Below are 14474 nucleotides of genomic sequence, written 5' to 3' on the forward strand. Positions count from 1 at the left end.
TTACTGGTAAATGTGAAAAAACCCACAAAAAACAAAAAAAAAAAAAAAAAAATGTCAAAGTATGAAGGATTTGGCAACACAAATGTGAAAAAACCCACAAATGTTCTAGCGAGAATGGCAATTGGCTACGTGCAGAGCAATGATTAAAGGTCAAAGGTTACAGATGCTACACCACCTTCCCTGATGTGCAGCAGTGACATCTCTACCTGCTCAGATACTTTCACACAAGCATGTCCACATATATGTTTCAAACAGAGAGGGTGAGGAAACTCAAGGGGAAGAACAGATGCTGAGTAGCAAGACCTCACAGCCAGCAAATGTGACACTTAACCTTCCATCAGATTGAGCCCTTCAGATACCTATCTTGCCTTCAGGAGGTCAGAAGCATTGACAAAACGCCTGCACAAAGATCAGCTTTCCAGACCTCCCAGAAAACACCAGCCTCCGTAGGTCAGAGTGGAAGGACAGAAGCTATTGTTCGGCATCATACAGAAGCTATTCAGTCTCAAAACTCCACTAGCAGAGCATCTTGAAAAAAAACAAACCCCCCCACAAAAAACAAAAAACATATAACCGATAATCTATAAAAAATTAAATAAATAAATATTACATAACTAAAAAAAAAATTCTGTCATCATTTACTCACCATCTTGTCTTTCAGTACCTCTGTGTTTTTTTCATCCATGGAACACAAAGCAAGTTAATTAAAAGCAGAATTTTGGAAGTTTTATTTTTTTTTCTTTCACAGTGAAAGTGAATGATGATTATGGTTGTTAGGCGAGATTTCAAGGCAAGATTTTCAGTGAATAGCTTTTCAGTCTTTCAACGGCTTTAGAAGTAATAAAGTGAGTCATATGAAGCACTTTTATGGTGCTTTTTGGAGCTCCACACACCCCCTTCACAAAAAACACTCACATTATACACAAAAACAACCTAAAAACACACATTAAAACCTCCTTCTTTTTATAACAACAGAGGAAAAAAACACCGAGAAAATTATGACAAATTTCATTTTTTAGGTGAACTGTTCCTTGAAATATTAGAGAGCTGAAAAAAACAACTGAACAAAAACAGCGGTCAGCTGCCACATGGTTGTGTCAGCTGCCACATTATGGTCGTTATGTGGTCACAGATGGTGGCATAGTTGACAGGCCGAGGCCGACTGACACTTACCAGCGAGCAGGAAGGTGATGAGACATGTTTCTTTGGGCATGTAGAGCTTGAGTCTGGAGCCACTGAACACGTACTCCACCACAGCCTCCGAGCGGCCTGCTCTCTGCAGGAATGGCAAGAACTGTTTCGCCTTCTGTGTCTCCTGTGCAAGAATAGAGAGGAAGGAAGAAACATCAGAGGTGTTTAAACGACATTTGAAAACAAAAATTAGGGCAGATCTATAATGACAACTCATAAATAATTTAGCATACAAATATATCACCAATCGACTTTTATTTTGATTGCATGATGGACTTTTATTTTGACGCCGCTGTTAACAGCAGCAACTGAGCACACAGTGCTCACATTCTCCCTCTTGTTCACTGTCGTCGTTAACAGTTCTGTCTAATACGGATAGAAGTCTGTCTAATAATCAACAAACAGAACAAATAAATACTCAAAAAAAGTATTATAACCAGGGGTGCACATAAGTAAACTAAATAATAAAGTGTAATAATACTATTTTATTTTAAAATAAAAAGTGAATATTAAATACAAATAGTTATTTTATAGTAAACAAAAAAAATGCTAATATTTGTATTTTTATTATTATTTTTATTTGAACTTGCATCATTTTCAAACTGAAAATCAGCAAGCTTTTATTTTGGCGGGTTGCCAGCAGTATGCACTTCCGGGCTTAGAGCGTCAGTGAATGAAATGTCACAGTTTTGCATTGTGCTTTGAAAACGGTAGCGGGTAGCCTAGATTTATGCTTTCAGTTTGAATAGAAATCTTATACAATACAGTTTGTCGGTCTGTAAATTGGTAAATGACCAATCGGTAAGTCCCTCCCATTGAACGCAGGAAACGATAGGTCAATTGTGCATTAACAGCTGTCAACCAAGTCGGTACGCAAACGTGTGCTCTGAACTTATGTACACAGCGCATTTCTTATTTTGGTCGCACATGCAGACCTGCGGACCACTTATGTGCATCCCTGATTATAACGATTGCTTTTATATTATTAGTAATAGAAAGGCAAACATTGTAATACTTTCTCATTTGCAGTCAGAATTCGGCAAACACGCATTTATATCATTTAAACAAATCTTTGAATGGCTAATGAACTTTTAATTCACAAACCTTGCAAACTTAGTTGTGAGATCTTGTAAAGTGTGCATGTGTATCCTGCATGATTGTGTGTTCTCGGTGTGCTTTTCTGTGCGAACTGAATGCTTTAAACATTAAATTTGTGATTTCAAATTACGCTGTGCTTCATGCACACTGCCACACTGCCTTTGCCCACTGTCACATTCATGTCATTTTCACTGTGTGCTGTATGTAAAATGAGTGTTACCTTGGCTTTATTTGAAAAAAATATGATTCCCAATGCACACAAACTTCCCAGAATACTGAGTGATCTGTTGGTTACAGTGTTTACTTCCAAATTATATTTGTATTAAATATTTATTTGTGAAAAATACTTTGTCATCTAAAAGTATAATATAGCCTGTTTCACACAAAAATTCCAGTAAAATACACAAATAATGTGTCCTGGGATTTTTCCCGGGTTCGTTTAATTGTGGTTCATTCACACTGCCAGTGATTTTTCGGAATCTGTGTGTGCATTCACACACATCCTGTAAAGATCTCGCAAAGACACGTGACATTAGGATGTGACGTGTAATGTGACGTGTTCTGTTTCACTTAAGTTGACGAACGATCTCAGCTTCAGCGCGGATAGTGTGGAGCTACCTGATCTTTGCTTCATTACAGTTCGCACATATTACTTCGTCACGCAAATATTGATCTGCCTTCAAAACACCCGGTAAAAGATTCACACGATAACGTGTCATCACTACAACACACCCTTTACGGCATTGGTTTTGGCTTTTGTTCACACAGAGCTCATTCCAGGACTGAACCCGGCAATGTTACTAGGTCCGCAACCCGGGATTGATCCCGTAATAAATCCCGGGAAGTGTTAGTGTTTACACAGAAGGCAATTTTCCAGTACCAACGTGCAGTGGGAAAGGGGCTTATGTTTATTTTACAAATTAATTTTTTAATCCATTTTCAAATGATTTCAAATTCTTAAATATTAATTAAAATAAATACAATTACCAGTATATCTGCATTATATCGGCCACCATTCTTTCCAATATCGGTCGACCACTATAATGGATATGACAATGATAATGTATTTAGCCTTGGCGGAATACTAGATCTGCTACGGTGCTGCTGCAAAGCAAGTACAGGAACTTGCTACTGCCAGTAGATACACCGATAGTTGCTGTGTGTTTTTTAAGACATACTGCTGCTGTAAAAATAACATTTATATAAACCCATAGCAGATTTATACAGGTGGAGCTGGGGAAAGTGGAGGATTTCAGAGGAACTCTGAAAGCGCACTGCAAAATGCTCTAGTGAATGCTAACCAGCCATTTGAATGTAAAGCAGTCAGCTTGTGACAAGTAGTTTAACACTGTGAATATGCATTAACGACCCATCACCCTGTGTCATTTAGAGTTTTATGACAGAACTTGGTATTTATTTGTTAAAAATATTTATTTATACAGTATATTTACGTCTTTAATTGTTCTATGCATTTTTACTTGTTCTATGCATTTATTTTATACTTTTTAATATTAATGCTTGTTGTTGTAAAAAGTATAAAATTAAATGCATGTGTTTTTATTTACTTTATTATACTTCACTAGTTATTATACTTGCTTGGATCACATCTCTACATGTCTGGGTCATTTTAAAGAACATTTTTTTTTACAGAATTGAAATATGTATTGATAGCATGATTAAATGCATAATTTTTGCAATACATAAATAGTTATGCAATAAAATTCATTAGTTAATGCAACACAGGCCCTATTCATATAAGTGCATTAAACAGCACCCTTGTTTTATTTATTGATTGTATAACATTTTTGAAGGAAATTTTTACTTGCATTAGTTTACATACTTTTGATTTGTAATTCAAATGTGGACCAGAAAACGACAGGCCAAGTGGAAGATAACAGTTTGTGACACTGTGAGCCATTACGTGAGTAGGGCGGCTCTATTTCAAGAGTGTCCTGACCAAGGGTGTACTTTTAGAAGTGAGATTGGCCATCTTTCTGTTTGACAGGTGTGTAACAGAGACACTTCAGATTTCACTTTAAATATAACTGCTTCCTGTGACCCAGCACACCAGGGCCGCCCACCGCAGCTGGAAATACAGCCATGACCCACACAAAGACAAAGACACCAAAAGAAAAAGTAAGAGAGAAAAGAAAACAAACACATCCAAAGATAAATGGTCCTTTCAGAACAACAACATAGTCCCAGTCCAAATGACATTACTCTGACTGTCAGTCATATAACGAGGGAATCTTGTTTCTGGATGAGAAATGAGAATGTTAGTGTTTGAGAGTGACACTCTTTTCTCTCACTCTAAATGCCTCCCACACAAACTTGGGTATAAATAACATCCTGAAAAAGTTCGCAGACAGCTGCCATATACTTCATTAAAACCTGAGGAGCTCATTCATAAACGCAGAGATGAGACAGAGGAAGGAGAGAGTTGAGGAGAGGTGAACAGGAAGTCAGCGGCTTTTAAACGTCAGTTGCTTTACACACCAAGTAACAAGCCTGTCACCCAGCAAATGACATTTACAAGCGAAGTAAAATTTAATCTTCATTTAGTAAGGCACCCAAACAGATTGGCCTAAAAACAATTTTAGAGCTACAAGCATGATGACTTTATGGGTAGAAAGACTATTTTTAGAGAGGCGTTCATTAATTTAATGGTCAGGGCCGTAATGCAGCAATAAATCAGCTGTCAGAGGACGAAGCTTTAACATCAAAGATTTGAAAAAAGAATACATTATAAAAAACACACAACAAAAAAAACACAACATCAAAAACAAACCTCAATAAAACACTCTCAGTCAAATTCCACACTGAAATTTAAAAACAATCTTTAAATATAATTTAAAGTCAAATTTAAAAAATAAAACTATAAAAAAACACTCATACTCAAAACAAAAAAAAAAAACACAAAAATATAAAAAAAAAAAAAAAAAAATTATAAAAAAAAAGCCATTCATAAATAATACACAGCTTTAGCAGAGAGGATATCTTTCTTAAGTAAACAAAAAAAACGTAATGACTGAAATACATGCCTGTGAATCAGACTCAAAAGCAACTGAAGCAAATTAAATCAAAAGCTTACCCCTGAAATGTCTGCCACCCTGTGAATGGGCACTTCTTTCTTGCTGTGAAGTCCTTTACCATTCTTGATCGCCCTGCAATGATTCAAGCACTGTGTTACAATCGAAATGTAGGGGCCCCCAGAACATAAAACCATTTCTGCCCCAGCCTGAGAAACCAACCCTTAAACCAAACCACCCATTCATTCATCCCATGCCACAAAAGAGCCAACAAATCACATTTATAGGCCAGCAGCTCTCATGCATTACACATGGGAATGTATACAGTGTCTTTTGTGTGTGTCGACTGCTCGATCAGTGTAATAGTGGTTGCTGAGTGGTGATGCCTGCACATTACAGTAGATACAGGAGGAATGACGGATGTGCCTTTGGCCTCTTTAAGGCAGATGTATCTGTGGCTGTAGCCTCCCTGGTGTCCAATCAAATTCGGTGAAATATAGAAGAAGGGAGAGAGAGCTTGTCCTGAGGTTGATTTCTCAGAGGATGTAGGGTAACGACCAGCAATCTCTGCTAAAAATAAATTTGAGGCCCGCGAACCTCCCATCTCCGCCGGCTCCACAGGGAAGCATTACCCAGAGAGCGAAGGACAAGAAAATATAGGAGATGTGTGTGAATGCATGCGCGCTTTCGAGAGCAACACCAAGAGTGAAGAATAGAAATGGAAAAGAAAGAGCAGCAGATAAGAAGCAGCAAGTCTCTTTATCTCGAGAGTCGCCCCATCTATCGCCGACCACGAGATCCGAATCTCTTTCGGTGCAATAAACCACCCTTGAAACCTCTGCACCACAAATCTATATAATTATACTCGTAGACAAAGAATAAAAGAGCAATGCTTTAGTGCTGGTGCTTGAGGTATAAGCTCTGGGACTGATATTGCCCCCATGAAATGAGAGCTAACCAGACAAGCCATGACTTACTGCACAGAACAAAATGGCTCCATTTCACAGACGGCTTCTCCTACTCAATGTGTGGGAATACGGCCCACATTCGCTAGCCGGCGGTTTTATTTTAGTGTTTTGACTCACCTTGCCTCTGCTGCCAAGAGCTCATCGTAATGGGAAGATCTTTGATCGTCGTCCTGACGGTATCTGATCACTGTTGCGAGACCTTTACTGACCAGAGCCTCAGCAATGTTTCTACAAAGAGATTACAATAAGATGTTTGTTCCAAGATGCCTTGCAACACTTTACACACAAACACATTTTAGATATATAAAACACACAATCATTTTATTTAATCATAACACTGGCCTTCTTTACTTTGTTAGGGAAAAGGAGCTATCAGACAAATCTTTAAAATACTGTCTTTGCTATTTCCACATTAAATTTGGAGATTCCGTGAGAAAATATAAGCTTACAAATAATCATGTTAGGTCTGATTGATTATAGAAATCTGTGATTATTTTAAATCAATCAATTTATGCAAATATTTCGGGATAGTCTATAGGCTTCCGTTTGCACATTGTTTTAAGGAGAGCGTTGAGTGAGATTGAATAAGGCCTAATTTGCAGAACTGACACGTAATTGAACACAACAAGCAAGACTGGTGCCCTGCAAATAAAGTGGAAAATGCATTTCTCATTGCCATTTTTCAACACAGATATTGCCTTCAGCAAGCAGCTCGCATTCCCCTATTGCAGAGCACAGCAAACAAGAGCAAGAGGCATTCTGTCAAGTTTTGGTAATAAAACCAAAAGGGCAAAAACATGAATAAAAGCAAACAGTGCTTTTTATTTTTGGTGCCAATGCTGGTTTTGTAGGAAGAGTGGTAAACAGTATACTCAATGTGATCCTCTCTTCAGAGGCACAAAATACAATATGAAAAAGCGAGGACTGTTGAGGTTAAGCAATCATACCAAAAAACCTGTACACTGACTAAACAAAAGCGTTGATAACCTTACTTCCTATGTCAGTCCTATTTCACCATGCTTCCAAAAATCAAATGTTTACTGAAAAGTAACCTATTGCATCAGCCTGACAGACTGTCTGTGCAGCCATGAATTTTTACGGATCTGCGATCAGTATAGGCTCTTAAAATATTTATGGCACTATGGGAAATCCTGGAAAGAACTGATTCCGAATCAGCGAAGAGTCAAGATGCGGCAAAGCAGCTGAGCCCTCAGGCGATGTGACCACCTGTTACCCACAATGCTCTAACGCCAAGCACTGGGGCATGGTTGGGTAATCACAGCCTGAGGCACAATACCACCCCAGACTCATGTGCCTGGCCTCACTTACCCTAACAAGTGACAGTGTGCTAGATCACACATCCACATCAAAAGGGTGAACAAGAATCATTTGAATTCACAGAAGAGTCATAAAGGGTAATAAAGCATACAGCAGTCCCAATTCTGAGAGTGAGAAGATTGTTAGAGAGGGTCTAGAAACATTCAGATTTTATTTATGGTTCCATTTCTTTCTTACAAGTGTAACAAGTGTCTTTTAACTGAGATGACTTGCATTTGAAGTGCAACAGCTACTATGTAAAGAACAGACCCAAATTTAAAATCATTTTTCAAAATCAGAATGATTAACGAGTGGATTTGATCAATTTCTTGTTTAAAGTTAGCTCAATGACTATCCAGAAGCAGTGGTACAAGGATCAATAGAGGGGAAAATTTTGTTCTCACACAATTGTCAGCGTATGACTTGAAATATATTGAATGAGTTACATAATGGTCTAATAGTTTAAAGTCAGAAAAAAAATACTTTTATTTTACTTTTATTATACAACAGTGACACATTAAATTGATCAAAAGTGACAGTTAAGACGTGTATAATGTTACAAACAATTTCTATTTCAAATACATGTTGGTCTTTTGAACTTTCTATTCATCAAGGAATCATGAAAAAAGCACATCATGGTTTCCAAAAAACATATAGCAGTAGCAGATATTAACAGTAATAATAAATGTTTCTTGAGCACCAAATGACTATGTTAGAATGATTTCTGAAGGATCATGTGACACTGAAGATTTCTGCTGAAAATTCAGCTTTGCATCACAGAAATAAATTACAGCTAACGATACATATGAAGCTAAATTAAATGAAGACTTGGTGAAAGTAAGAAAATTTAAATTAAAAAAAAAAATAAAAATAATAATAATAAACATTGAACAAAAGTATACATGAAACCATTAACAGTGTTTTTTTTTATTACCATTTTATCACAGAGAGTGGGAGTAGAAGGTTTTGAAAGATCCAAAAACCACAACAGATTTGGTAACTGGTTAGTTTACTTACATTCCTCCAATGGTCACTGTAGCACAGGTGCGCTCTGGGAAAGCCGGGACGCCACCCGTTTCCATGGCACTGGTGGCAGCTCTGATGTAATCGACAGTGACATTAACCTGCAAAGACACAAAACAAAATGGTTCAATCTTCAGCGGAGTTGATGTAGGGCCAAGAATCCAGGCCTACATACATGGACACACTATAAGCCTGTCAGGAGCTCAGCTATAGAGATAAATTGACCATTGAATCCACACGTGAGGACACAGAGAACTGCACTGTAACCCTGTTTTATGATGTCGCATTAAACATGACAGAATTATGCCAAGAAAGAGCAACACATCAAACTCTAAATTTGATATCTTTGTACAGGATTGCAAATCACGCGAAAAGCTGGCTGTAAAGGGAAAAAATGGATTACAGGCCTTTCAGGGTGGACAAATTGTGTTAGGGCATCTAGCAAGGGGTTTGGTGTGTGCGTGTGTGTACAAGCATGACTGTGGGCTACTTTCCAAGGTCACCCTGAGTCAGTGTGAATCATGTCAGGCAAGACCATAGATCTCCCCAGAGGAAGCCAAACCAAACATGGAAACTGTTTATCATGAAGCGAGAAAGATGTGGGGACCGGTAACTATTTCACTTGATGGTGACGGAGGCAAGCAGAAGGGAAGAGGATAACTAAAGCTGATTATTTCACACCAAACTGCTCCAGGTTAAGAAATCAACTCCATTTGTGTCAAACTCTCGCCGAGGTCATCGGATCATCCCGGAGGGGGCATCGCATTCGGCATCTTCTTGTTAGCTCTGAGCAAATAAGAAGCCGCGTTGAGATATGGAGATAGGAGGCTGTGATCTGGCCAATTTCGTTCAATCAGTTCAGAGCAAACAGAGGGTTGGAAGCTAATCTGAAATAGTAAGCCGGATCTCCCATCTGTCTTGACACGCAGGGGGGAAGATCAGTCATTAATCGGGATGGCATCAATAACAACTCAAGGACGGAGACTTCATCTGACCGAATGCCACACCCATGGTCCTCTGGGAACGTGTGGATTGATTACATCCTGTTACAGAATGGATGAACATAATGTATTAGTGCACGTGTGTAAAGTTTCTCACAGAAATGAGGCATGTGTCAAAGCACTCCCTTCACCAAGACACTTCCCACCTGTCCAGAGGCGGATGAGAGTGAACCATATGCTCAGGACCAATCAATTTCAGTGTGTGTATCTCTAAAATAAAGCTGTGTCCTAGTAAACTTGGAGAGGAATCCTTATGTAATTCAAGTTGATTAGTCCAACAATAAATTGATGGCAAGCTCACCAAATGGACACAAGACTACTCTTGCAACACTTAAGAAATCTGGTCAAATCTACAGCTTAAAGGGACAGTTCACCCAAAACTGAAAATTGTCTTCATTTACTCACACTCATGTCATTCCAAACCTGTATGAGTTTCTTTATGTTGAACACAAAAGAAGATATTCTGAAGAATGCTGGTATTCAAACAGTTGATGTTCCCTTACTATGGAGGTCAATGGGGACCAACAACTGTTTGGTGGTTCTTACTTCTTCAAAATATCTTCATTTTTTTAAACTTCTATTTTTGCCGTTTTTTTGCAATTACTGTTATAGGACAGTGTAGATGAGACAGGAAGCTAAGTGGGTGTGAGAGAGGGGGTGGGGTGGGGAAGGTTCCTCAAGCCAGGATTTGAACTCGGGACTCCTGTACAACAGCGCGGTGCCCACAGGGCTATCGGCGCCAACATATCTTCTTTTGTGTTCAACATAAGAAAGAAACCTATACAGTTTTGGAATGACATGAGTGTGAGTAAATGACAAAAATTTCATTTTTGGGTGAACTATTTCTTTAACAGTTTAAGGGAGGTGCTCACATTTAGACAAATGTATTGTTGTACTGATCCATATGATAAAATGCGAATGTAGATTTATGAAAACAGGACAAAGAGCATGCAACTGCCTAGCAAAATGAAATGTTGAAATAAGATAAATTCCATGCTTTAAACCTAAAGTTGTATGTAAAGTTGTAAATTCCATTTCTCCCTCCAATTCATTTGCCTCAAAATGAAAATGTAACTCAGTCTAATGGACATAATGGAAGTTCATTAGGTGGGGGAATCCTGTGGACACTAATTTTCTTACCCCAGGAGTTTAGTGTTTCATCAACAAATAAAACACAATGATTGCATTTTCATCTCTTCTTCTACTCTCCAGTTCTCTCTTAGAAGGCACAGACAGCTCTGCACCATTGGGCAGGAGTAATGAGCTTGTTTGAACGACAACATGCCCTTCTTAAGAAACACAAAGCGCCAGCGATTCCCGCTCGTTCAGAAGAGCAAATGTGCTTATGAAGAAAAAGAAAATGAATGAGCGAAAGAAAGCAGCAGCCCATTTGGAAAGCAGATGACAGATTAAATGGGCTTTTAGAGTCATGTCTGAATAGAAAGATCTGACTGAAGGACAACAGCAATGGAGGGTTTCAGAGAAGCCCAGACAGAACCAGTAAGAAGAGAATGACGAAGACAGAAATGCTGCTAATGGCGAAGCATCCGTCAAAACGTAGACAGGTCCACTGAAATGTCTTGGGGAAATGCAGAAAGATTGAGCTGGTGCATGTACAGCAAGGATGCTTTCACACTTGGTTTGACTGCTTTGTCCAAACCAGAGATGGATTCCACTGCTTCCCCCGCTTGACTCTTTTCACATTGTACATCTGGGTTCAAACAGTGGCATGTGTGAATCATCAACGCGATAACCACCGTGAGTACTTATAAAATTAGTCAGGAAGAGAAGACTCACTGTTCATGTTTTCGATAGTATGGATTTATAACCAAAATTTACATACAAAAGCATGTGTGTTTGTCTGCCACAAACGTATTGCATGAAAGGCAATGTGAACTGCACTCCAAATGCAAATTATCTGGAGACAAGCAGGGATAACAATGTTCGTGACTGGGAGCACACAAAGGCACAAATACACTATAGTTTACATTCATACCAACTGTGAATATTCAGAAGTGGTTTTATTAAACAAAAAAATTTTATAAATAAATACTCTGCAATCAATGCCAATTGTGGATAAAATGACTTTGAATCTGTTCTTAATAATAATAATAATAATAATACTTTAAATATTATAATTATCTATTATATAACTGCCAGATAATTGTTATTGTTTTTATTACTGTTATGATTTATTGTATTAGCATCATTACACAATGTTTTTATTAATTTTATTAACTACAGTTTATTATTATTGATTTGTTTTATTTGAGCTAGTTGTTAAATTAACAATACAATTATCATTAACAACACAATTGTTTATTATTATTATTGTTATTATACAATTGTGTTAATTTTTAACAATACAATTACCTATTATTATCATTATTATTATTATTATTGATTTGTTTCATTAAATTTAACAAAAAAATAACAACTAAAAAAACAATAACAAAACAATATTATAATATTATTATTATTATCATCATTATTACCACTACTACCACTACTATTATTATTATTATTATTATTATTATGTTGGGGCAGGCACAATACCAAACTTGGATCACAAATGGACACTGGTCCACACCAAAAGGTCTAGTGTGCAAACATCCTAAGCATACATGTGCATCTCTGATATGTGCACAGCCAAACCTGCTCTCTGCAAGCTTAAGTCCCAGTGAGTGTAGTCTAATGTGGTGAGGGTAGGTGCAGTCAGGAAACTCTGTAATACATATTTCATGGATTAAAAGTGAGCTGCTAGTCTCACACGCCACTGTAATTCCCTCTAAAGCAGAAGTAGAGGGAAAAGATGAATGAAGTCTGCAAAGCTCTGCCGTGGCAGCCAAAATGTGCATCAGGGCAATGTGTGAAAACTCAGCACGTCCTCTTCCATATAAACCAACAAACTAATAAACAAAGCAGCACATACCTGCCTGGAACATACCTGCATAAACACAGACATCAGACGCTTGACACTGACATTCCACTCAGTCACTGTCTCTTGTTAACGCCTCACATACACACACACGAACGCTCACACCCACGTAACAGGAGGCACTTTGAGCGGGCAGGATTATCCAAACGTGCTCTTTCCTGATAAGTGGATTAATGCAACATTTTCATTTGACTTTTTTGCTGAGGCAGAGACCCTCTACAGAGGCGCTACTTAGAAAGTTAGCCAAATCTAGCTTTGGATTATGTCACCGGGAAGTTCTGTTTCAATACCGAGAGGAAGAAATGCACTTCTCCACAGATTTTCCTCCATTAGCCACTGCTAGTGAATGCCACTCATTCTCTCCATCCTTTCAAAAGGAGAAACACGATCTGAAATGGACGCCACGCTCCGGAGCTGTGGCTCACTGGGGATTGGAGGAGCTTCTCTACCTCTTTTCCTTTGATTTTCTCTTGCCGATTGTGCCGCTGAACTCTGATATTGATCACATACTCGCAGAGATATAATGGGAGTTCACCTTCGACCTCTTCTGGGACCTCTTTTTGAAGACTACAGTCATGTTAGAGCGACAGAAGATGGATGCAACCTCAACGAATCCACCAGAATCAGCTCAAGCTCTTCCACTAATACTCTGGAAACAAAAGTCAAGTACTACTTACCCTTTGTGACCAGCTGGGATGCAGCCTGTAAAGAACGAATGGCATCTTAAATGCAAAATCAAAAGGTTCTGGGCATAAAATAGTCCCTTCTGCCCTGATCTGGCAGAAATGAGTCATTAGATTTGTACTTTTTCAGCAACAAAACAATCGGTCTTTAATGATGTCCCTATTTTATAGTTATGAACTTCTATAATTGCCCAGATTTTATTTCTCTTTTAAACAGTTGGAACATTTAAAATTTTCCACAGCAGTTGCCAGGGCAGCAGGAGAGATGCTAAAACATGCCGTGCCTCAGTACAAGGCCTCATACTCACACCATATTGTGTCCTAGCAACAACTTAAGAAATCTGACGAGACTTAAAATGTAATCAAAATTCATTTATGTAACTACTGTGTCAAGCCAGCATTCACAATTGCAGTGTGTTTCATTGACCACGGTTTTAACTTTTGCATCAATATGGAATATCTTGCTACAAAAAGAACATTTCCTGTACAGAAATATTAAGATGCTACTTTTGACTCTGAAGATTGAAGATGATTAATACTATGCACTACTAATTTATGTCAGAGCACTTCTGTGACACTTAATGAGTCAAAATTGGATCCTCAAGATGATTGCCGCAGTCTTGCGCTGGATAAATTCTGAATGAATTCAAACATTCCCACACTGTTTGCATTAATATGCAAACAGGCATCTTATCACGCAGAGCGTTGTATAAATCCAACTATCTGTTGACTACCGCTGAGTGCATACACGGGAAATGCTAAATCTGATCTGAGATTAAACTCGTTGCTTTCCATTTCCTGTCTCTAGTGTCAAAATATTCGCATGATTCCAGGTCAGTGAACCAGACTTCTGTAAAAAGAAGCAGCAATAAAATATTGCTTTCTAAAGCAGCCTCACGTTCATACAAGGATGATATAAAGCTGCATTAGTAATCCATGCATCTGGTGATCATTTATGAGAAAACGTCTGTGTGTGAGGAAATGTGCTGTCATATTTCTTTGGTGTTAAATCAAATGGGCCTTGCAGGCTGGGCTTTTCATTATTCTGCACATAAACAGTGAATTGTTTGGGTGAGAAAAGTCTTGAACAGACATTAAAGCGCAGCTATACAATCTGCCCATTATGCTTTAATAATTCCCAATATGACAGAATTTTCAGAACATCCCACACCAGTTTATACCCTGCTGTCCCAATTAAAATGGCAAACAACTTCTGATGCCAAGTA

The 14474-nt window shown here is 38.2% G+C and overlaps 1 protein-coding gene across 1 annotated transcript in view; it reads right to left on the minus strand.

Annotated features, from left to right (window-relative positions):
- The window catches only part of snd1 (staphylococcal nuclease and tudor domain containing 1), a 169762-nt gene that overhangs the window by 123240 nt on the left and 32048 nt on the right, over positions 1 to 14474 (minus strand). Inside the window, exons 12-15 of the mRNA XM_042722131.1 lie at positions 8621 to 8727; positions 6404 to 6514; positions 5381 to 5453; positions 1174 to 1315 (exon numbers count right to left, since the gene is read on the minus strand). Of these exons, the coding sequence (XP_042578065.1) occupies positions 1174 to 1315; positions 5381 to 5453; positions 6404 to 6514; positions 8621 to 8727 (433 nt within the window). The remainder of the gene's footprint in view (positions 1 to 1173; positions 1316 to 5380; positions 5454 to 6403; positions 6515 to 8620; positions 8728 to 14474) is intronic.

This window comes from Cyprinus carpio, chromosome B4, assembly GCF_018340385.1.
Source record: "Cyprinus carpio isolate SPL01 chromosome B4, ASM1834038v1, whole genome shotgun sequence".
In the NCBI taxonomy this organism is placed as follows: domain Eukaryota; kingdom Metazoa; phylum Chordata; class Actinopteri; order Cypriniformes; family Cyprinidae; genus Cyprinus; species Cyprinus carpio.